At 38.3% G+C, this 22757-nt stretch overlaps 1 protein-coding gene across 4 annotated transcripts in view; it reads right to left on the bottom strand.

The window, feature by feature from the left end:
- LOC140731234 (transforming growth factor beta receptor type 3-like) overlaps positions 1–22757 on the bottom strand; it is a 149733-nt gene that overhangs the window by 12855 nt on the left and 114121 nt on the right. For all 4 annotated transcript variants that reach the window (XM_073052758.1, XM_073052759.1, XM_073052757.1 and 1 more), the window contains 7 exons: positions 21623–21785; positions 20587–20681; positions 20098–20235; positions 17749–17790; positions 17269–17412; positions 9612–9866; positions 8302–8371 (listed from right to left, as the gene is read on the bottom strand). In XM_073052758.1, the coding sequence (XP_072908859.1) occupies positions 8302–8371; positions 9612–9866; positions 17269–17412; positions 17749–17790; positions 20098–20235; positions 20587–20681; positions 21623–21785 (907 nt within the window). The remainder of the gene's footprint in view (positions 1–8301; positions 8372–9611; positions 9867–17268; positions 17413–17748; positions 17791–20097; positions 20236–20586; positions 20682–21622; positions 21786–22757) is intronic.

Raw genomic sequence — 22757 nt, 5'->3', positions numbered from 1 at the left:
TCCACCCCCCTCTAGGATTTTTTTCACAAGGTCAAGTTGCTAGCTCAACACTCAACCCAGGCACAGATGGAGAGCATACAAGACAGCCGGCCGAATTTGAACTTGGGACCTCTTGCCCTGAAGTCCAGCGCTGATACCACTACACCACCAGCCGGCATTAATATAATTGTGGCATTATTAAAACTCTTTTAAGAACTTAATTAAGGAATTTGTCAGTCAGGATTTCTCAGCAGCTGTGAATAATGGCTTTACACTTTACAACTCCAATGCAATATTTAAAGTTTGCTGGCAACACCACTGCCATAGACCGAATCAAAGGTGGTGATGAATCCGCACAAAGGAGGGAGATTGAAAATCTGTCTGGATGGTGCCATAACAACAAACAAACACTTACTCAACGTCTGCAAGACCAAGGATTCTTCATCTCATGTTTTTGATATTTATTGCTTACTTATTGTTATTTCTTTTTTCCTTTTTGTATTTGTTGTCTTTTGCATTGATTGGTGCATTTTTATTGATTTTTTTATGGTCAGTGGATTTATTGAGTATGTCCACAAAAAAAGAATCTCAGGGTTGTATATAGTGACATATACTGTATGTACTTTGATAATAAATTATCTTTGAACTTAGACAGATTTATTTTATAATACAAATAACTTCTAAGGAACCACAGGACTCCTGAACTCTACATCAGCAGACTGTTTCAACTCTTTTGAGATTTACTTGATAACCAACTATCTCAGCATGAAATTGATGCCTTTCCTTATTAAATGTCTACAGCAGCAAGGTACTCTCTTCAGCTTACACCAATTATGCTGATGAATCTGAGGACCACTTTATATTCAATTTTGCACTTACCAAAGTCCACCTATAATCTCTTTTAAAATAGTTGGTATCACAGAATGCAATTATCTATTTAATCTTTTGTTGGTTACTAATTTTACAACCAACTTCACTTCAGTTACACATCTAAAAGTGTTCTAATGCTGTTTTAAAATAGAACAAATATCATAAGTGAAACAGGAACCAAGCTTCAGCACAGCTGCAGAAAAGGAAAGAAAATTTGCTTCAGGAAAGGTGAAGAAAATTGTAAGACAGGAAGGAAAGTATCTTGGACCCGTGAGACACCCCAACTGTAAACAACTCAGCAACAGAAAAACAGATCTTTCAAGTGTACTAAACACAAGAAATTTTTAAAGATGATGGAAATCCAAAGCAACAGACACAAAATGCTGGATGAGCTCTATAGGTCAGGCAGTATCTATGGAAATGAATGAGATTTCAGGCTGAGACCCTTCCTTAGGAATGGAAAGGAATGGGGAAGATGCCAAATATGTCAATTTCTTTCAAAGTTGCTGTATTTTCACAGCTACAGTAATGAATTAAAATTGCCATATTGCATTGAGATTATGTACTTTGAATAAATAAACAATTATTTAAGTTTTTTTATGAGCTTAGTAGTAATATTCTTCTTAGGCCATAGTAATAGAATCATAGGGTTATGCAGCACAGAAATGGACTGTCTGGCACTCAACATCTGTTCTGATCTTTTCACTCATCCACATTAAATCACATACACCAACATGGAAATTATGCAGATAACAAAAAATACAGATAGTGTGGAAGGTTGACTAAGACTACTGCAGAATATTGATCAGATGGAAAGTCAGGTAGATTGTTGGCAGTTGAAATTTAACCCTAACAAGTGTGTGATGATGCATTTAGGAAATGAAATAGGAGGAAGATATATACTGTAAATAATGGGGTACTAAGAAATGCTGGATACCAATTCATAGATCCCTGAAAATTGAAAACATATGTAGATGGGGCAATGAAAAAGCCATATGGCAGACTTCAAGGTCAGAGCACAGAATGCATTATAATGTTGTAACTTTACAAAACTCTGGATAGAGTGCACTTAGAGTATTGCATGCAGTTCTGCTCAACTCTTCCTCACATAATTGTGGAGTAATAAAAGCAAAGAATGCAGTAATTATTCAGCAGATCTAACAGCTTTTGTGGAAAGGGGGACAGAGTTAACATTTCAAGTCAATGAACTTTAAATAGAACTGATGAAAGGTCATCAATGAAACATCTGTTTCTCTCTCTCTCTCTACATTTGCTACTTGACCTGTGGAATATTTCCAGCATTATCATTTAACTTTGCAACATCTGCAGTTTATTTTGTTTAATTATATTGTGCTGAATCTCAAAGAGGCCAAGGGCACTTCCAGCATTTCATTATTTTCCAATGTATTCAGAGAATTACAGCTAGGCTTGATGAGGACTGGATCCGAACAAATAATATTTCTTCCCCTCTCCAATGCCCCCCACCTCATTATTCAGTAACCTTACAGTGTTCACAGGTTCACAAAGAGTGCCATTATTTTGATTTTGCTTTTCCACTGATACCTTTTAATAGAATTTCAGACAATAGGAATTTCTGCAGTATATTGTAAAAAAATTAAGGTCCCCCTATGAGACAAAAAGATGAAAAATTATTCAAAGAAAGATGTCAAGTTGAAATAGTACTAGGGTGCTACTGGAATGGAGCCATAAACCAAACAGGAAAGGCTCCTGTAAGTTATACATCCAGAATTCCAAAAACTTATGCTCCAGTCCAAAAGGTTGAAAACACTAATCTTAGTTTTACTTGCTCTTGTCACATTAGAATTAATGGCATTGTTTTTACTGGCTTCTGTCCATATAGAAGATACAAACAAATCTCCTGCTTCCCCCTCTCTGATCATAATATATTTGAAATGTTTGACATCTTGCCATAAAGGTCATCTTCCATTCCTTCCTAAAGACAATCCCACCCTGACTCAATGTAATATTTCATGTTCGTCACTATGGTAACTGTATTACTGGGAAAAGAAATTGAATGAAAAACTTCTGTGGCAAGTTGTCAGAGAAGAGGAAGCCGGTTGGAAAACTTCAGATTGCTCATTTATAGATTTGCATGAATTAGAAACCAGGACACCCTATTCTGATCATTACAACAGATTTAACTCATTCTAATCTAGAATTCCAGAATTATAACAATGGAACCAAATGGATCTTGAACAAACTTTGCATTTAACTGTGGGGTTCCGCTTACTTCATAAAAAATCTCATTCTATTTCCACTCCTCCAAAATCCTAATTTTCATCTTTCCCGTAGGCAGTAAGGCTTTATCTGATATAGTTTTATCTGATCCACAGGAATAAAGTGGGTAAAATTATGACATACTTTGTTGTCCAAAGATCCATGGACCCAGGCTTCTGCTAAATTTTGTGCAAAAGGTTGAAGTGATAGAAATCAAAAATACTCAGCTGCTCAGACAGAATAGGTGGAGAGAGAAACAATGTAAAAGTTTCAGGTTAAAGTCCTTCATTAATTGTGAAGTTGTTGCGCTGATCCTCAAACTTGAGTTGAGCCTCATTGTAATAAAGTTGGTGGCCACAAACAGAAATGTCGCAGTGGGGGAGTGGGATGGTGAACCGGTGAACTGGACAACTAGAAGTTCAGGGTCACTCCTGCAGACTGAATGAAAGTAATCCTTCAGGATCCATGGCAGCACTGTCTGGGCAGACCCATTGTTCCAGCCTGCTCTTGCCCTACTATACTCATTTATTCCTCCCTTGACTCAATATTTTTTTCCCTGTTTCAGCTGCTTCCTTATAACACTTGTAATTCTTTGGAAATCCTTTATCACTGACATTTTTTCATTTCCCCATCCTAACCATTTTAACTTCTCCATGTACATACATTTCCATCCCACATCAGGAGGTTCCGCAAGCCCTTTGCTTCTTCCTTGAATATAGGCCTATCCAGTTCCTTTCCACAAACACTCTCATTCAGATGGCTAAACACAATCTAATATTAAACAACTTCAATTGAAGGAAACTCCAAAAACTTCCTCCAGATCAAAGTCACACTTGTCTTTGTGACTTGATGTATGCTAACGTTAAGGATGCTTACAGCTCCTTTCCCCTCCCCCCACTGGGAAGGTCAGATCACAACCTGATGCATCTCAAACCCTGCAACGTGCCTCTGGTGAAGAGTAAACCTGCAACCTCGAGGTCAGTGAGGAAATGGTCGGGGGAGGCTTATGAGGCACTCCAGGGTTGTTTTGAGATGACACTGGCAGGCCCTCTGTGAGCCACATGGAGAGGACCTTGATGGGCTCACAGAGTGCATCACTGGTTACATCAACTTCTGTGTGGACTGCAATGTTCCAGCAAGAACTGTCCTTATTATTCAAATAACAAGCCATGGGTAACAAAGGACATTAAGGACATCCTGAATGCTAAAAAGAGGGCGTTTAGAGATGGAAATAGGGAGGAGCTGAGGACAATACAGAGGGACCTGAAAGCCAAGATCAGGGAGGCTAAAGACAGGTATAGGAGGAAGCTTGAGTGGAAACTCCAGCAGAACAACATGAGAGAGATCTGGAGTGGGATGAGAACCATCACTGGGTTCCGGCAAACTAGCAACAGAGGAGCTGAAGGCAGTGTGGACAGGGCCAACGAACTTAACCTGTTCTTCAACAGATTTGACACTGTGGCCCCTGCCCATCCCCACATGATTCATCTGTTGTCGGCCCCCAACCAACACATACTCCACTCTCCCCTCCTAGCCCTCCTCACAGCCCCCCACCCTGCTCTCGTGACTACACCCCTCCCACACCTGAAACCACCATAGTGGGCTTCACAGCTGAACAGGTGAGAAGACAGCTGAAACGTCTCCACCCCAGCAAGGCTGCGGGCCCGGATGGTGTCAGCCCCAGGGTGCTCAAAGCCTGTGCCCCCCAGCTAAGTGGAGTACTTCACCATATCTTCAACCTGAGCCTGAGTCTCCAGAGGGTTCCTGTGCTGTGGAAGACATCCTGCCTCATTCCTGTACCAAAGACGCCGTGCCCCAGTGGCTCCAATGACTACAGGCCAGTGGCATTGACCTCCCACATCATGAAGACCCTGGAGAGACTTGTTTTAGAGCAGCTCCGGCCTATGGTTAGGCCACACTTAGACCCCCTCCAGTTCGCCTATTAGCCCTGACTAGGAGTTGAGGATGCCATCGTCTACCTGCTGAACTGTGTCTACACCCAGCTGGACAAGTTGGCGAGCACTGTGAGGGTCATGTTTTTTGACTTCTCCAGTGCGTTCAACACCACCTGCCCTGCTCTGCTGGGTGAGAAGCTGACAGTGATGCAGGTGGGTGTTTCCCTGGTGTCATGGATTATTGATTACCTGACTGGCAGACCACTGTACGTGCACTTGCAACACTGTGTGTCAGAAAGAGTGGTCAGCAGCACTGGGGCTCCACAGGGGCTGTCCTGCCTCCCTTTCTCTTCACCATCTACACCTCAGACTTCAACTACTGCACAGAGTCATGCCATCTTCAGAAGTTTTCTGATGACTCTGCCATAGTTGGATGCATCAGCAAGGGAGATGAGGCTGATTACAGGGCTATGGTGGGAAACTTTGTCACATGGTGTGAGCAGAATCATCTGCAGCTTAATGTGAAAAAGACTAAGGAGCTGGTGGTGGATCTGAGGAGGGCTAAGGCACCGGTGACCCCTGTTTCCATCCAAGGGGTCAGTATGGACATGGTGGAGGATTACAAATATCTGGGGATACGAATGGACAATAAACTGGACTGGTCAAGGAACACTGAGGCTGTCTGCAAGAAGGGTCAGAGCCCTCTCTACTTCCTGAGGAGACTGAGGTCCTTTAACATCTGCCGGACAATGCTGAGGATGTTCTACAAGTCTGTGGTGGCCAGTGCTATCATGTTTGCTGTTGCATGCTGGGGCAGCAGGCTGAGGGTAGCAGACACCAACAGAATCAACAAACTCATTCGTAAGCCCAATGATGTTGTGGGGGTGGAACTGGACTCTCTGACAGTGGTGTCTGAAAAGAGGATGCTGTCCAAGTTGCATGCCATCTTGGACAATGACTCCCATCCACTCCATAATGTACTGGTTAGGCACAGGAGTACGTTCAGCCAGAGACTCATTCCACCGAGATGTAACACTGAGCGTCACAGGAAGTCATTCCTGCCTGTGGCCATCAAACTTTACAACTCCTCCCTCGGAGTGTTGGGCACCCTGAGCCAATAGGCTGGTCCTGGATTTATTTCCACCTGGAATAATTAACATTATTATTTAATTATTTATGGTTTTATATTGCTATATTTCTACACTATTCTTGGTTGGTGCGACTGTAACAAAACCCAATTTCTCTCGGGATCAATAAAGTATGTCTGTCTGTAAAATGCCGAGAGAATGACACCGACTTTTGGACACTGTTGGAGTACTATTGACCACAAAATTGCTTGGTTACTATAGTGAGAGAGGTGGAGTTATTTGATAGACAACGAATGTTTACTTTTTTTTCTGCGGCTTGTTTTGAATATAAAAGGACATAGAGACACACACAGTCAGAGTCGAGATGGATTCAGTCAATGAAAGACACCAGTGAGTGGGATCACTGGTTTAAACTTTCAGTAGACCAAAGGCGTGAGTTGAGATCGATCCAGAGTATTGATAAATGACTCTCATAAGTGCTGCAACTAGAAAAAGTTTGCAGAGAGGAGAGGAGAGGAGAGGAAGGTTTGAAACAGAAGAAACCTAGTGACAAAGAGATCACTGTTTGGACTCTCTCTTGAATAAGTAGCCCATAAGGGTGAGTTTGATTCCATTCAAATACGAAAGTGTGATTGTCACATAGTTAATCCACAGGAGTAGGTTCTCTGGTGAGGGGGAAACCTTTATGAATACCACTTGTGTGTTTACCCTTGTCTGGGTGTGGTATTTCACTGAAGAAGGCACCCCTGTGGCAAATTACTGTTGGAGTTATTTCGTATGTAGTGGAACTGGATAAGTGGTTATCATGTTGTGTGGTTAGGGTAACCTTGTGGAATCTACCGGTGTGTCGACCTTTGCCTGGGTGGTAGTTTTCCCTGGAAGAGGATCCCCTTTGTGATGAGCTACAGTTGGTGATAATCCATACGTGGATTCAGTTTGAGTATCCTGTGGTCACCACTTTGGAATGTCCCGTAGCTGAATTCAGGTGTGGTGCCACTTGTGTTGAAAGGATATTCACTGAAGATCACTATCGGTGATACTTTGTGTGTGGAGTGGAACAACTTTGGAGATAAAACCTACTGCTATTGTTATTTTGTATTGCTGTCGTGGAATCTGTGGAATATCGACGTAATTGCCTTCTCACAACATTCGCCTTTGGATTACAAATATCTCGCATTAATTAACAATTCTGTGGATTGAACTGAACTTTCTTACATACCATCATAAGACTGTAACTCTTGCCACCTGAGCATGAATGAGTTTGGGAGCTTTATCCACATACCTGTATATGTGTAACACTGCTAACTCTTGGTTTACCTGGTTTAAGTTTGGTAGTTACAAATAAAATAGTGATTTGTTTACAGCAGAACCAGACTTCAGGTGTGCTCGATGGCGGCTGACACTTTTACAGGGTTGCACGTACGTAACAGAAGAAACAATTTGAAGAGCTTAAAATGTGATAAAGAATAATTGGCACAATACTAAATGTCTGGAAAATGAGCAGAGGTCATTGATGTGGAATGGAGAAAGGGAGAAAGATCTATAGGAATCCAGTTTAATATGAAGAAATATCATGTTATCATTCAAATATTTCTCCTGTCCATTAATTTATATTATAGTTTATATTTTAAAACAGAAGTATGAATTTTATACTCATTGAAGTACAAATGGTGTCAGCATTAACAACATTTTTATCTAAAATATTTTGGAAACTTGACTCATCTTTAAAAATGACTATAATACGAAGCTCTCTTTATTGCTCAAACTGCATGATACATTTCCCTAAGGTTTATAAATCAAATTATTAGATAATATATGAGTTTGTTTTATATTTTCTAGAAAAACTTCTCCACATTTTAATGCCACTTTCAAAAGAAGACAATCATTTCATGCATTTCAAATTTCAAAACTTAAATCTCCTATGAGTGTAGGATGCTGTCCAATTTTGTTTTGAAAAATTGTGTCCACTAAGAATTTATGTCTATTAAGCCACATACCTCTACAGATAGCAAGTTTCTTCTCTTAACTAAATCTAAATAGTGAAAGGTCTAACTCATTGTGTCCCATGTGTCCTTTACTGGCTTTACATCCTCTAGGTTTGTCTTTTTTAATTTTATTTTTATTGCATAAATTCTAATTAATGCTGCCTGCTCAAAACAAAATAATAACATTAAATAGCCTTATATAGAAATACATAAAAACAATGCTTCTTATCAGAAGCTTGAACTTACCAACATGTTTAGGACTACTGTTATCTATTTTCAAAGCTTTAGATACCTTTCCCACGAAATGACATTTGTTCTGGAAAACACATCAGATTTTGAACTTATTTGTATGCCTCAGTAAGTGATTCTGAACAAAAATTCCCCTGTTAAACTGCATTTACATTTCTTTATCCTTAAATACAGCAGTGACATTTAACACGTAACTATTTTGTTATGTCAAAGTACTCATCTAATTTGATCCCATACAACAAAGTCACAAAGCTGTAATATTACCACAATTTTATATAATATTTTCATTTATGAGTTTTTTTTCAATAAACTCACTGCAAGATTTTTTTCAAGATAGTTTCTATCATTTTGCTTAAATATTACAAACATATACAAATGAATGGAAATTTGGAAATCAGAGAAATGTTATAAAGAGCACCTCTGAAGAAAGGAAGATAGAGAGGTGTAGTTTTTGCATGAAAATTCCAAGAAATGTATCCATGACAATTGAAGGCATAGTGGAGGAATTAAATTCTGTTTCAATCAAGAGGTCAAGACTGAAAGCATATTGAGATCTCAGGAAGCCGTAGTGCTGGGGAATGTTATACAGGCAGGTTGGAGTAGAGTCATGGTTTGAAAATAAAGCTGCAAATTTTAACATCAACACTTTGCTTAACTAAGAGTCAATGCAAGTCAACAAGCACAGTGGTTTAATATCACTGATAAAATTATATAGGTATATAAAATTATAATGGGTATAGATAGAGTGAATGCAAGCAGGCTTTTTCCATTGAGGCTAGGAGAGAAAAAAACCAGAGGACATGGGTTAAGGGTGAAGGGGGAAAAGTTTAAAGGGAACATTAGTGGGGGCTTCTTCACACAGAGAGTGGTGGGAGTGTGGAATGAGCTGCCAGATGAAGTGGTAAATGCGGGCTCACTTTTACTATTTAAGAAAAACTTGGACAGGTACATGGATGAGAGGTGTATGGAGGGGGTATGGGCCAGGTGCAGGTCAGTGGGACTAGGTAGAAAAATGGTTTGGCACAGCCAAGAAGGGCTATAAGGCCTGATTCTGTGCTGTAATGTTCTATGGTTCTATAACATCAAGTTTAATATCACTGACATTGTAAAATTAGTTATGTGGCAGCAGTACAGTGCGATACATAAAAAGTTTAAATAAGAAATATGTAAAAAATTAAATAAGTTGTGCAAAAAGAGCAAAATTCATGTGAACTGTTTCACGAAAAAAAATCACAATTTGGACCAAATATTAATACCAACAAAAATAAATGATATTAAAATAATTAAATTATTTAACAGCAACTTACTGGTTCAGGGCAAAAGCTTGTATTGCATTCCATGACAACATCCTCAACACCTGGGCTCCAGATGTTATGAAATATGAACTTAAAACGGTTGGACCATATTTTAGAATGACCACACTCATCTTGACGTGGCTCTAGATCAGAAAGGCTCAATGGCATGTCATGGGGCAATTTATTTATGGAATTGGAATCCTTCAGAATGAGGGAGCAATTATATTTTATTTGTTTTAACATCATTGAGTTCAGCAAAACTAAAACCTGTACAAAAAATGAAATTGTAATTAATACTTAGTATATTTTCATGATTATGATTAGTAAAACAAACTTGGTCCTATATTTTATAATTTTTTTTAGAGTTTGAGCAAAATTCAAATAATATAGATGATTAAGAGGAATTAAGAGGAACAGACAGAGTGAACAGCCAGCGCCTCTTCCCCAGGGCACCACTGCTCAGTACAAGAGGACATGGCTTTAAGGTAAGGGGAGGGAAGTTCAAGGGGGATATTAGAGGAAGGTTTTTCACTCAGAGAGTGGTTGGTGCATGGAATGCACTCCCTGAGTCAGTGGTGGAGGCAGATACACTAGTGAAGTTAAAGCGACTACTAGACAGGTATATGGAGGAATTTAAGGTGGGGGGTTATATGGGAGGCAGGGTTTGAGGGTTGGCACAACATTGTGGGCCGAAGGGCCTGTAATGTGCTGTACTATTCTATGTTCCATGTTAAATTATTTTATAAAGTATCAGTAAGAGCACTCAATTCTCTGCAAATTATGTTAAACAAAAATATCAGAAAGAGTGACAGAATACGAATGAAGACTGATATCCTCAGGCATTGTCAATATAAATAATCATTTTCCTCAGTCTTAGTTGACTCGTTGTGAATCACCCTTGAAATTTGTTTTTAAAAATGTTTAAAAATGCACACATTCCCTTCACTCAAATGTGACTTTGAAATTTAGGTATATACACTGGGAAAGATCCAAAAATTGATGTACATTATTGATGAGGAACATCACATCACATTTTAAATTTATTTATACACAAAACCCAAGTAATTAAAACTATTTTTAATTGAATTCTGTGTCGTAATATGTGCTTCATTTATATTCTGGCATTTCAATCATCACTCATTTCATATCATATAAACATCAAATTGGTGACATTTCAAAGTAAATAAGAATATTACATTCTTAAATTTTTATTGAGTACATCTTTAAAAAGTTACCATTTGTAGGAACAGATGTCTTTTTATGCCCAATAGATATCTATTTGTAGGAATAGTTGCTTCACCCCCACCTTCTTATACTGGCTTCTTTCTTCTTCCTTTCCAGCCCTCATGAAGGGTCTTGGCCCGAAACATCGACTAATTATTCATTTCTATAGATGCTACCTAACCTGCTGAGTTCCTCCAGCACTCTGTGTATGTTGCTCTGGTTTTCCAGCATCTGCAGAATTTTGTTCTATTTATAATGCTTTTTTATGAACATCAATATTACAATTGGTGCACAAATTAAGCACCATTAAAATGCACCTTTGATAATGCTATTGAATTATCCTTTCATTATCCTGAAGGATTAAACTGTTGTAAAACTAGACAATCCATACCAGTTTAGTTAAATTGAGGGTTGATGGACTGAACAAGTTGATCCAGAAAAATCTACAGATATGTACTATTCAGTTGAATGGGGATTTTAAAATGAGGAAGAAAGTTACAAGTAAAGTGAATTTCATTTATTTTAATTATTTGCATGCATCTTATACAATTATTCAGATTTGAAGGTTATTTTGTTGATTTAACTTAAACATTTATAATTTATTTTGCTTTGTAATTATTTATTACATCTTTAGTATTTTAAATATTAAATAAACATTGAGTGACAGCTTTGACAAGGCTTTGCTATTTGTTAAAGGCTTACAAAAGAACTTCTTGGATAATCTTGTTCTGGCCACTCTCAGGACAATACAAGTCATCTTGGACTCAGATAGCAGCAAGTGCAAAGGATTGGAAATATTGTTACTGGGCAATCTAAGCAGATAAACGACAGATGTATTCATGACACATACTCAGTGGCCACTTTATTAAGTACACCTGTATGTTAATGCAAATATCTAATCATCCAATCATGTGGCAGCAACTCCATGCATCAAGGCATGCAGACATTGTCAAGAGGTTCAGCTGTGGTTCAGACAAGCATCAGAATGGGGAAGAAATGTGATCCAAGTGATTTTGACGATGGAATAATTCTTGGTGCCAGCAGGGTGGTTTGAGTATCTCAGTAACTGCTGATATACTGGGACTTTCATGCATAACAGAGTTTACAGAGAATGATGTGAGAAACAAAAAAAATCCATTGAGCAGCAGTTCTGCGGGTGAGAACACCTTGTTAATGAAAAAGATCAGAAGAGAATGGCCAGACTATTTCATGCTGACAGGAAAGATAAATTAGCTCAAATTACCACACATTACAATAGTGCTGTGCAGAAGAGCATCTCTGAATGCACAACACATCATAATTTGAAGTGGATGGACTATAACAGCAGAAGACCACACTCAGTACTACTCCTGTACCTAATAAATTGGTCACTGAGTATATAGTGCATGACTGATATGAAACAGTAATTGATGAAGTGAAAGTCAACCAGTAATCTTAGTATGTAGTCTTAATCCCAAACAAGAGAAAATCTGCAGATGCTGGAAATCCAAGCAACACACATAAAATGCTGGAGGAACTCAGCAGGCCCAGCAGTGTCTATGGAAAAGAGTACAGTTGATATTTCGGGTTGACATGAAACTTTAACTGTACTCTTTTCCATAGATGCTGCCAGGCCTGCTGAGTTCCTCCAGCATTTTGTGTATGTTGTCTTAGTGGGCTATCTGTTAAACTCATAGGTAAATTTTATGCTATGCCATTGACACAACAAAACCTATGGATTGTTGTTTTTAATTATTTTAGACTGTATAATTCAAATGAGAAGATTCAATCACAGCAGACCTCCTGCAATTTGAGCATTGGGCACACTTGAGGAATGACTGAAAGCATTCAGATTTTACAGTCCATGAAGGAAACATCTGAGAAATGACTTTATAGAATAAATACATAGATTAGATCACAAACACTGAAGTAAACTATTTTTTAGAAATAGGACAAAGAACAATACAGCACAGTACAGGCCATTCGGCCCATAATGTTGTGCCGACTCTTAAACCCTGCCTCCCATATAACCCTCCACATACCTGTCTAGTAGTCTCTTAAATTTCACTAGTGTATCTGCCTCCACCACTGACTCAGGCAGAGCATTCCACGCACCAACCACTCTCTGAGTGAAAAACCTTCGTCTAATATCCCCCTTGAACTTTCCTCCCCTTACCTTAAAGTCATGTCCTCTTGTATTGAGCAGTGGTGTCCAGGGGAAGAGGTGCTGGCTGTCCACTCTATCTATTCCTCTTAATATCTTGTACACCTCTATCATGTCTCCTCTCATCCTCCTGCTCTCCAAAGAGTAAAGCCCTAGCTCCCTTAATCTCTGATCATAATCCATACTCTCTAAACCAGGCAGCATCCTGGTAAATCTCCTCTGTACCCTTTCCAATGCTTCCACATCCTTCCTATAGTGAGGCGACTAGAACTGGACACAGTGTGGCCTAACCAGAGTTTTATAGAGCTGCATCATTACCCTGCGACTGATAAACTCTATCCCTCAACTTAAGAAAGCTAACACTCCATAAGCTTTCTTAACTATCCTATCTACCTGTGAGGCAACTATCAGGGATCTATGGACATGTACCCCCAGATCCCTCTGCTCCTCCACACTCCAAGTATCCTGCCATTTACTTTGTACTCTGCCTTGGAGTTTGTCCTTCCAAAGTGTACCACCTCACACTTCTCCAGGTTGAACTCCATCTGCCACTTCTCAGCCCACTTCTGCATCCTAACAATGTCTCCCTGCAATCTTCAACAATCCTCAACACTATCCACAACAGGGGGAATGCCATACTAAATCTAGTATTAGGTAATGAACCGGGTCAGGTCACAGATCTGTCAGTGGGTGAGCATCTAGGGGACAGTGATCACCGCCCCCTGACCTTTAGCATTATCATGGAAAAAGATAGAAACAGAGAGGACAGGAAAATTTTTAATTGGGGAAGGGCAAATTATGAGGCTATAAGGCTAGAATTTGCGGGTGGGAACTGGGATGATGTTTTTTCAGGGAAATGTACTATGGACATGTGGTCGATGTTTGATCTCTTGAAGGATGTTAGGGATAAATTTGTCCCGGTGAGGAAGATAAAGAATGGTAGGGTGAAGGAACCATGAGTGACAAGTGAAGTGGAAAATCTAGTCAGGCGGAAGAAGGCAGCATACATGAGGTTTAGGAAGCAAGGATCAGATGGGTCTATTGAGGAATATAGGGTAGCAAGAAAGGAGCTTAAGAAGGGGCTGAGAAGAGCAAGAAGAGGGCATGAGAAGGCCTTGGCAAGTAGGGTAAAGGAAAACCCCAAGGCATTCTTCAATTATGTGAAGAACAACAGGATGACAGGAGTGAAGGTAGGACCAATTAGAGATAAAGGTGGGAAGATGTGCCTGGAGGCTGTGGAAGTGAGCGAGGTCCTCAATGAATACTTCTCTTCGGTATTCACCACTGAGAGGGAATTTGCTGACGGTGAGGACAATATGAGTGAGGTTGATGTTCTGGAGCATGTTGATATTAAGGGAGAGGAGGTGTTGGAGTTGTTAAAATACATTAGGATGGATAAGTCCCCGGGGCCTGACAGAATATTCCCCAGGCTGCTCCACGAGGCAAGGGAAGAGATTGCTGAACCTCTGGCTAGGATCTTTATGTCCTCGTTGTCCATGGGAATGGTACCGGAGGATTGGAGGGAGGCGAATGTTGTCCCCTTGTTCAAAAAAGGTAGTAGGGATAGTCCAGGTAATTACAGACCAGTGAGCCTTACGTCTGTGGTGGGAAAGCTGTTGGAAAAGATTCTTAGAGATAGGATCTATGGGCATTTAAAGAATCATGGTCTGATCAGGGACAGTCAGCATGGCTTTGTGAAGGGCAGATCATGTCTAACAAGCCTGATAAGAGTTCTTTGAGGAGGTGACCAGGCATATAGATGAGGGTAGTGCAGTGGATGTGATCTACATGGATTTATTAAGGCATTTGACAAGGTTCCACATGGTAGGCTTATTCAGAAAGTCAGAAGGCATGGGATCCAGGGAAGTTTGGCCAGGTGGATTCAGAATTGGCTTGCCTGCAGAAGGCAGAGGGTAGTGGTGGAGGGAGTACATTCAGATTGGAGGGTTGTGACTAGCGGTGTCCCACAAGAATCTGTTCTGGGACCTCTACTTTTTGTAATTTTTATTAACGACCTGGATGTGGGGGTAGAAGGGTGGGTTGGCAAGTTTGCAGATGACACAAAGGTTGGTGGTGGTGTAGATAGTGTAGAGGATTGTCGAAGATTGCAGAGAGACATTGATAGGATGCAGAAGTGGGCTGAGAAGTGGCAGATGGAGTTCAACCTGGAGAAGTGTGAGGTGGTACACTTTGGAAGGACAAACTCCAAGGCAGAGTACAAAGTAAATGGCAGGATACTTGGTAGTGTGGAGGAGCAGAGAGATCTGGGGGTACATGTCCACAGATCCCTGAAAGTTGCCTCACAGGTAGATAGGGTAGTTAAGAAAGCTTATGGGGTGTTAGCTTTCATAAGTCAAAGGATAGAGTTTAACAGTCGCGATGTAATGATGCAGCTCTATAAAACTCTGGTTAGGCCACACTGTGTCCAGTTCTAGTCGCCTCACTATAGGAAGGATGTGGAAGCATTGGAAAGGGTACAGAGGAGATTTACCAGGATGCTGCCTGGTTTAGAGAGTATGGATTATGATCAGAGATTAAGGGAGCTAGGGCTTTACTCTTTGGAGAGCAGGAGGATGAGAGGAGACATGACAGAGGTGTACAAGATATTAAGAGGAATAGACAAAGTGGACAGCCAGCGCCTCTTCCCCAGGGCACCACTGCTCAGTACAAGAGGACATGGCTTTAAGGTAAGGGGAGGGAAGTTCAAGGGGGATATTAGAGGAAGGTTTTTCACTCAGAGAGTGGTTGGTGCGTGGAATGCTCTGCCTGAGTCAGTGGTGGAGACAGATACACTAGTGAAGTTAAAGAGACTACTAGACAGGTATATGGAGGAATTTAAGGTGGGGGGTTATATGGGAGGCAGGGTTTGAGGGTCGGCACAACATTGTGGGCTGAAGGGCCTGTAATGTGCTGTACTATTCTATGTTCTAACACCACCAACTTTTGTGTCATCTGCAAACTTGCCAGCCCACCCTTCTACACCTACATCCAGGTCATTAATAAAAATCACGAAAAGCAGAGGTCCCAGAACCGATCCTTGTGGGACACCACTAGTCACAACCCTCTAATCCAAATGTACTCCCTCCACCATGACCCTCTGCTTTCTGCAGGCAAGCCAATTCTGAATCCACCTGGCCAAACTTCCCTGGATCCCATGCCTTCTGACTTCTTGAATAAGCCTACCATGTGGTACCTTGTCAATAATGGAAAGGGACTAAGGTACAGATGAGTAAAGGGATTATACAATGACTAATCCACAATTTAACACCAGTTTCTAAACTGAAACGACTAAACCCAACAACAAAAGAGACTGTGACACTTTTATATGGATGTTGTAATCTGGATTGAATGGTTAATTAAATTGTGATTTATAGATGGTAAGTATTACATTAAACTTTTGTGATTTCATAAATAATAAATGTTACTCAGTCTGGATTCCTGATAGAAAATCAAATAGTACGACAGAGTTGACATATACTTTTAGATCAAGATTTTTAAAGGTAAGGCAAAATAAGCACAACAATAATAAAAATAGCATAAATAAGATGCTAAACTTCCACATAGTTATTGTTTTACCTTGTTCTACCTCAATGGAAACACAAATACTCTTGAATGGAAAATCCTACAAAAAGTAATGGATATGGCCCAGTCCATCACTGGTAAAGCCATCCCCACCACTGAGTACATCTACACAAAGCATTGTCACAGGAAAGCAGCATCCATCAGCAGGGATCCCCACCACCCAGGTCATCCTCTCTTCTTGCTGCTGCCATTGGGAAAAAGGTACAGGAGCCTCAGGACTCCCAGTACCAGGTTCAGGACTGTCAGGCTCTTAAACCAAAGAGGATAATTTCATTCAACTTCACTTGCCCCATCACTGAACCATTCCCACAACCTATGGATACAGTTTCATGGACTCTTTATTTCATGTTCTCAATATTTATTGTTTATTTATTTATTATTATGATTTATTTTTGTACTTGCACAGTTTTCATCTTTTGTGTACTAGTTGAACACTCAAGTCTTTCATTGATTCAATTATAGTTATTATTCCATTATAGATTTATTGAGTATGCCTACAAGAAAATATATCTCAGGGTTCTATATGATGACATATATGTACTTGGATAATAAATTTACTTTGAACTTTGAAGGCACTGCGTAATCTGTAAAAACAGTATACATACAGCTTTTCACTGTATCTCTGAACATATAACAATAATAAACCAATACCAATGCAAAGCAAGAACAGAGTCACTGGACAAATACATAATAGCTAAAAAGCTGAAAATATCATTGTACCTCTCCATAGACAGTTGTGTAGTTGTAAAGCTTTGAAGATGGCTTTTCAAAGTCAGAACACTCGTGAATTCTAATGTATCTTCCATTATTAGCATTGTTCAGCTTAAGAATATCACAAATGGTTTGTACACGTGGACAAGTAATCTGTTTAGAAGAGAATATAACATGATAAATCAAAATAACTAGAAAATTATTCGTTGGAATTTTAACTCTACTTAAAATTAAGCACAAAATATTGTGCCAATCATAGTATCACAATCAGAATCAGTTTTAATATCATAGACATGTTGTATGTCGTGAAGTGTACTAGTAGTCTGATGATCATTATTGAAAAGGACAAAATAATTTTACTGGCCTTGATGTTATTACAATAATCGAATATGCATAATGAATAATGGATTTTCCAAATGACTGTGCACTATAATCAGTGTTTTGGTTAATTTTCAAAAAATCAGAAAAATATGTTCAAAGGTTACTTACTTCAAAAAATTTTTCCTCTCCATTGGATAACTTTATCTTTAGCTGTGCAGAAAACAGTATTTATTAGTTGTTTTCTAATTGTAACCACTGCAAGTAGAACAAGCACTGGGTCAGTGAGAATGTTTATTATATATTTTGATTTATTTACAGTTCTACAGTTCCTCTTTCCATCTTAATCTGTAGTCATTTTCTGAGAGCACCAAAGCATTAATGCAGCATTCAACAACCATCAACACCCTCATATTACCTTGTTCATTTGATTTCTGATGAATTCCAAGTAGGTTATTTGACCATGGCATGGAGAGGAGGATGAGTAAGGAACAGTGAGGAAAACAAACTGAAGTCAAGCTAATTGTTGTTTTCAGACAATGTTGCTTAATGTGTACTTTGCAATAAGGATTTCTCAGTAGCGAAAAGACACAGGAGCCCTGCTTAATTTTTGCCCAAATGCTGAACTCAGAGATGCCAATGCTAATCATATAGGTTGAAACACTCTAGTCCACTATTTTGTGGTCTGGCAACTCCCATGGTTCAGCATGTTTTGAGTCTTTAGTACCAATCTATATTAAATAATTCAATCAAGTCCCTAAAATAAACTAACATCTGTACAAATTTGCAGCCAATTAACTTACAAATACAAATTTTGTGATCTCAGCTAACAGAGAAAAATTATTACAGGCAATTTCTGTCCATCGAATTTAGTGTGGCCTGGTATCAGTGGTGCTGAGTTAGAGGGTTTCAGTCTATTTCTATCACTGTGATAGATTGTGTGTGTTGAAGAGGGTTTCAATCTATTTCTATCACTGATCTGAAACTGGTTAATTCACACGCTACTATTTCATTGGGATTAATATTGAAAAATCATTTCATAGTTACAATATGGATATTTTTAAAAAGACTTCTTTTGTTCTACTTTTCTTCTTGTATATCAAACACCTGCTTATCATCTATTAGATTATGATAATTCTAGAACATTCACGGCAGATGGGAAAGTAAAAAAATACATTACAGATGGAGAAAGGGAACCACAGCCTAATATAATTATGCAGATAAATGCTAGTATCTATTATTAATGGAATGGTAACAGGGATCCTGGAAATTATTATTAAGCAGAGTCAACATCATTATCTAACTTTACTGATCATACAGAGATAGGAGGTAAAGTAACCTTTAGGAAAGCCGCAAAGAGTCTAAAAAAGGTGGTAGAGAATGTGAATTAAAGGACAAGAATGGCATATGGCATTTAAGTGGCTGAATGTGATATTAGAAAGAATGGAAAATGATGTTTTTTAAAATGCTAAGAAATTAATAAACTTGGCTACATGGTAGGATCTTGTGCAGATTCACAACACAAAAAATTAACATGTAGCAAACAAACTAGGTTAGATTACAAGAGCAAGTGAGTTGTAGTGCTATTTACTGGACTTGTGAGAACACACTCAGATCATTGTGTGAGTTAGCATATAGTGGAGACATTTAAAGTCACCAGAATGACCTCTGGATAGAATGTTGGCAAAATCCTCCTAGTTGGAAATGGGTTTAGGTTTGCTCTGTAACTGAACTATCAAAACACGTTATCTGTTGCTATCACCCATTTCCTACTCAACTGAATGTATATCACAAGAAAAGGATCATTTGGACAAGGTTAACCTCATAAGCTAGAGCACCATCAAACCAGTAAGTCATCGCTAATAAAACAATAATAAGAGCAGAAATAAGCTATTAGGCTAATCTAGTCTGCTCTGCCTTTCTATCATGGCTGATTTATTATCACTCTCAACTCCACTCTCCTGTCTTCTCCCCATACCCTTTGACTAATCAGAAACCTATCAACCTCCATTTTAAATATAGCTAATGACTTGACCTCCACAGCCATCCGTGGCAATGAATTCTACAGATTCACCATTCTGTGGCTAAAGAATTTTTGCTAATAGCTGCTAAATGTAATCAAGTGACCATCTGTGCATACTACATTTTTACTTATTCTTCCATTTCATAGTTCTTACTCTAAAGTTTTGTTTCTTTGCATCTTGTTGTAAAAAGTATTGGTTCAAACTTGAGTGCTATTCATTAGTGTATTGCTCAATTAGTTGACATTTTCCGATTACCACAGGTATTCAACATAGATATTTTCCCCAGGGGATTGACATACAGTTCATACACAAAATATGGTTCAAATTGATTCATTTTATAATATTTAAACTTATTATAATCAAATAAATACTTTTCTTCAATAGATTGATTTATGTCAATGGCAATTATTCTGCTTTTGTATGATAAAATCCAATATGCCAATAGTATTAATTTGCTTCGGAAGTGTTTTGGCAAGAGATTATTAACAATTAATACCTTGTTAACATAGTTATGACCGTCCATACTTTCTGTAGTTTTACATTTAGTGTAAGGGACATGTTTTAAATAGAAGTGTGTTTCATTATTGCTTCCATTACAACTCTCATCCAATAATGTGATTTCCTTTATTAAATCCTGAAAAGAGACATGTAAAGATCAGTAACTTTAATAAACAGTTCAGATCACATTTTATTACATAAGTGCATTTTGAACTGACAACCAATGAATGGAAGAGATTACATTATGAAAACTTCTTCCATTAAAAATTAATAATGATATTTACATTGACCAATATTAATGTAAGAGCTGCCCAAATGTCTGCTCTCCTACAACTAAGTGAGCTTTAGGGAGCTCTTTTTGCTCCAGTTTATTGCCAATGTTATTCAAACATGGTCAGAAACCAAGGTTTCAGAGTCCTTTTGCCCCAGGGGTACAAATCTAAATCCTTACTCCTGGTCTTAAAAACAATGTACAGTATATACATACCTTCTTAGGTTTAACAACAGTGATTTCCATCTCCAATTCGCCACAGTGAACAGACTTAATAAAATTACTTGTAGTCATTAACTGGTTGCCATTAACTGAGGGAAAAATATAGCTCATAGTCAAATATACCTTTTCAAAAGAAAAATCCATATTTTGTAGATACAAGAATATTAAATGCATAATAGTCACAAAATGCATTCTCATGGAAGGAGATTATTTTCTGTTCAATAATGACCTTGACCCTGACAATCACAATCCATTTGACTAGGGTTTCACAGCACTTTATTGAGACCACTTCAGAGTATTTGTATTTGACACACATTGTACCTAAATTGCACCTTCCTTTGCACTTCTAAAAAGGTGCTTGCTTTTCAATCACAAATTCTGTATTCCTGTTAAGTGTAAAATTATTTTCTAGTTTTTAGTTTAAAAAACAGTAAGTAAATGAAAAATGTATGTGAAATACACATTAACTGAAATCCAATTTTTTGCACATTTGTAATGATCTTCATCCTAGACACTTGAAGCTAATATAAATGATATTTCTTAAGCAACTAGAAATTTGAATTGATTTTGAAGTATGCAATTTCATACATAAATCTTCCCATTTAATTGATTAAAATCAATCATTATTACAACATCCCTATTAAGTTTACCTGTTAGTGCACATCTGGGATGAACAATACCAGCCTTACTAATATCTTCAATTATCAAACCTTACACCAGCGACACCACTCCAGCAAATACTCTCAATTCCTACTCCAAAATTTTGACATCTTTCCCAATTTTACTTTGCTTTTTACTTAAATTTGTCCATATCACATACCATTCCAGGATCTCAGAATTTCTAATGAAGAGTCTGGATCTGCAATGTTAACTTTTTCTCTTTCTACAGATGCTGTCTGATCTTCTGGATACTCTCAGCATTTTCATTGTTCTTTCCCCATCAAAATATACTTGACATCATCGTGTGCATGCCAACAAAAACATTTAATCATCAATTTGAGAAACTGTTTTAAATTTTTCTTTCACTTACCTTTAATATTAATTTCAATCTTATCTACCAATGGAATCTCTGTCAAAGATGCAGTAGGAAGCTGATGGTTTGTGGCCCATTTCAATAGCTCTATAGATGTTTCTGGGAGTTTAGGATCAACCTTGACTGATCCTGGCCATGTTATATTGATATTATGAGATACCTGAAAAATTATACAATATTGTCACTTAATTCAGAATAACTTTCATTCAAATGCATTTCATTCTATGTCACCATTCTAACATTCTTGTCTTAAAGAAATTTATTAAGCAAATATGTGATTCATCAAGAAAATTTGAACATTATACTATACATTTGTCACCATGCTGTTATATCAATGATCATGATCACATATCACAATGGAACTACACTGCCATGTTACAATATTTGAAAGTGATATAAAGCCATGGCTATTAACAAACAATCTAACTGTATTAAATGGGCAAAACTATTCCAGCTTTTGTTGTCCATTTCTCATTACAAATAAAATTTTCCTTAATTTGTATTAATCCTCTTGTAAAAATGGAGATGCCTTAGCAGATTCAATTATCAGGGTGATCCAGTTTTCTGATCTGCTGACATAAGGATCTTGTGTTGTGTTGGTGTTAGATAGGGGTATCATAGAGCACTTTACTTATTTCTTTGTAAAAAAAAACCAATTAGAATTCATGGTTCAAGCTTAAACTACCATAGGGATGTTAGGAAAGTAAGGTAGATCTATCTGGATTGCTCCTTGATGGGCCAACAAGTTAGGAAGATTCAGTCGCTAGGTATACGTGGAGAGGTAGTAAATTGGATTAGACATTGGCTCAATGGGAGAAGTCAGAGAGTGGTAGTGGAGGATTGCTTCTCTGAGTGGAAGCCTGTGACTATTGGTATGCCACAGGGATTAGTGCTGGGTCCATTGTTATTTGTCATCTATATCAATGACCTGGATGATAATGTGGTCAATGGTTCTAGGCAGAAAAATGGTTCAGCACATCCAAGAAGAGCCAAAAGGCCTGTTTCTGTGCTGTAATGTTCTATGGTTCTAATAGGGTTTCTTCTTTGCTGTGCTATTTTATGATGTATATACGAAGTTGTCTGATAACGATGAAATAACAATTTGTGGAAGAAATTTTGTTACTAGCTAGAT

Source organism: Hemitrygon akajei, chromosome 7 (genome assembly GCF_048418815.1).
Source record: "Hemitrygon akajei chromosome 7, sHemAka1.3, whole genome shotgun sequence".
Classification (NCBI taxonomy): Eukaryota; Metazoa; Chordata; class Chondrichthyes; order Myliobatiformes; family Dasyatidae; genus Hemitrygon; species Hemitrygon akajei.
The sequence above is the reverse complement of the archived record's forward strand: the minus strand, read 5'-3'. Positions and strand labels throughout refer to the sequence as shown.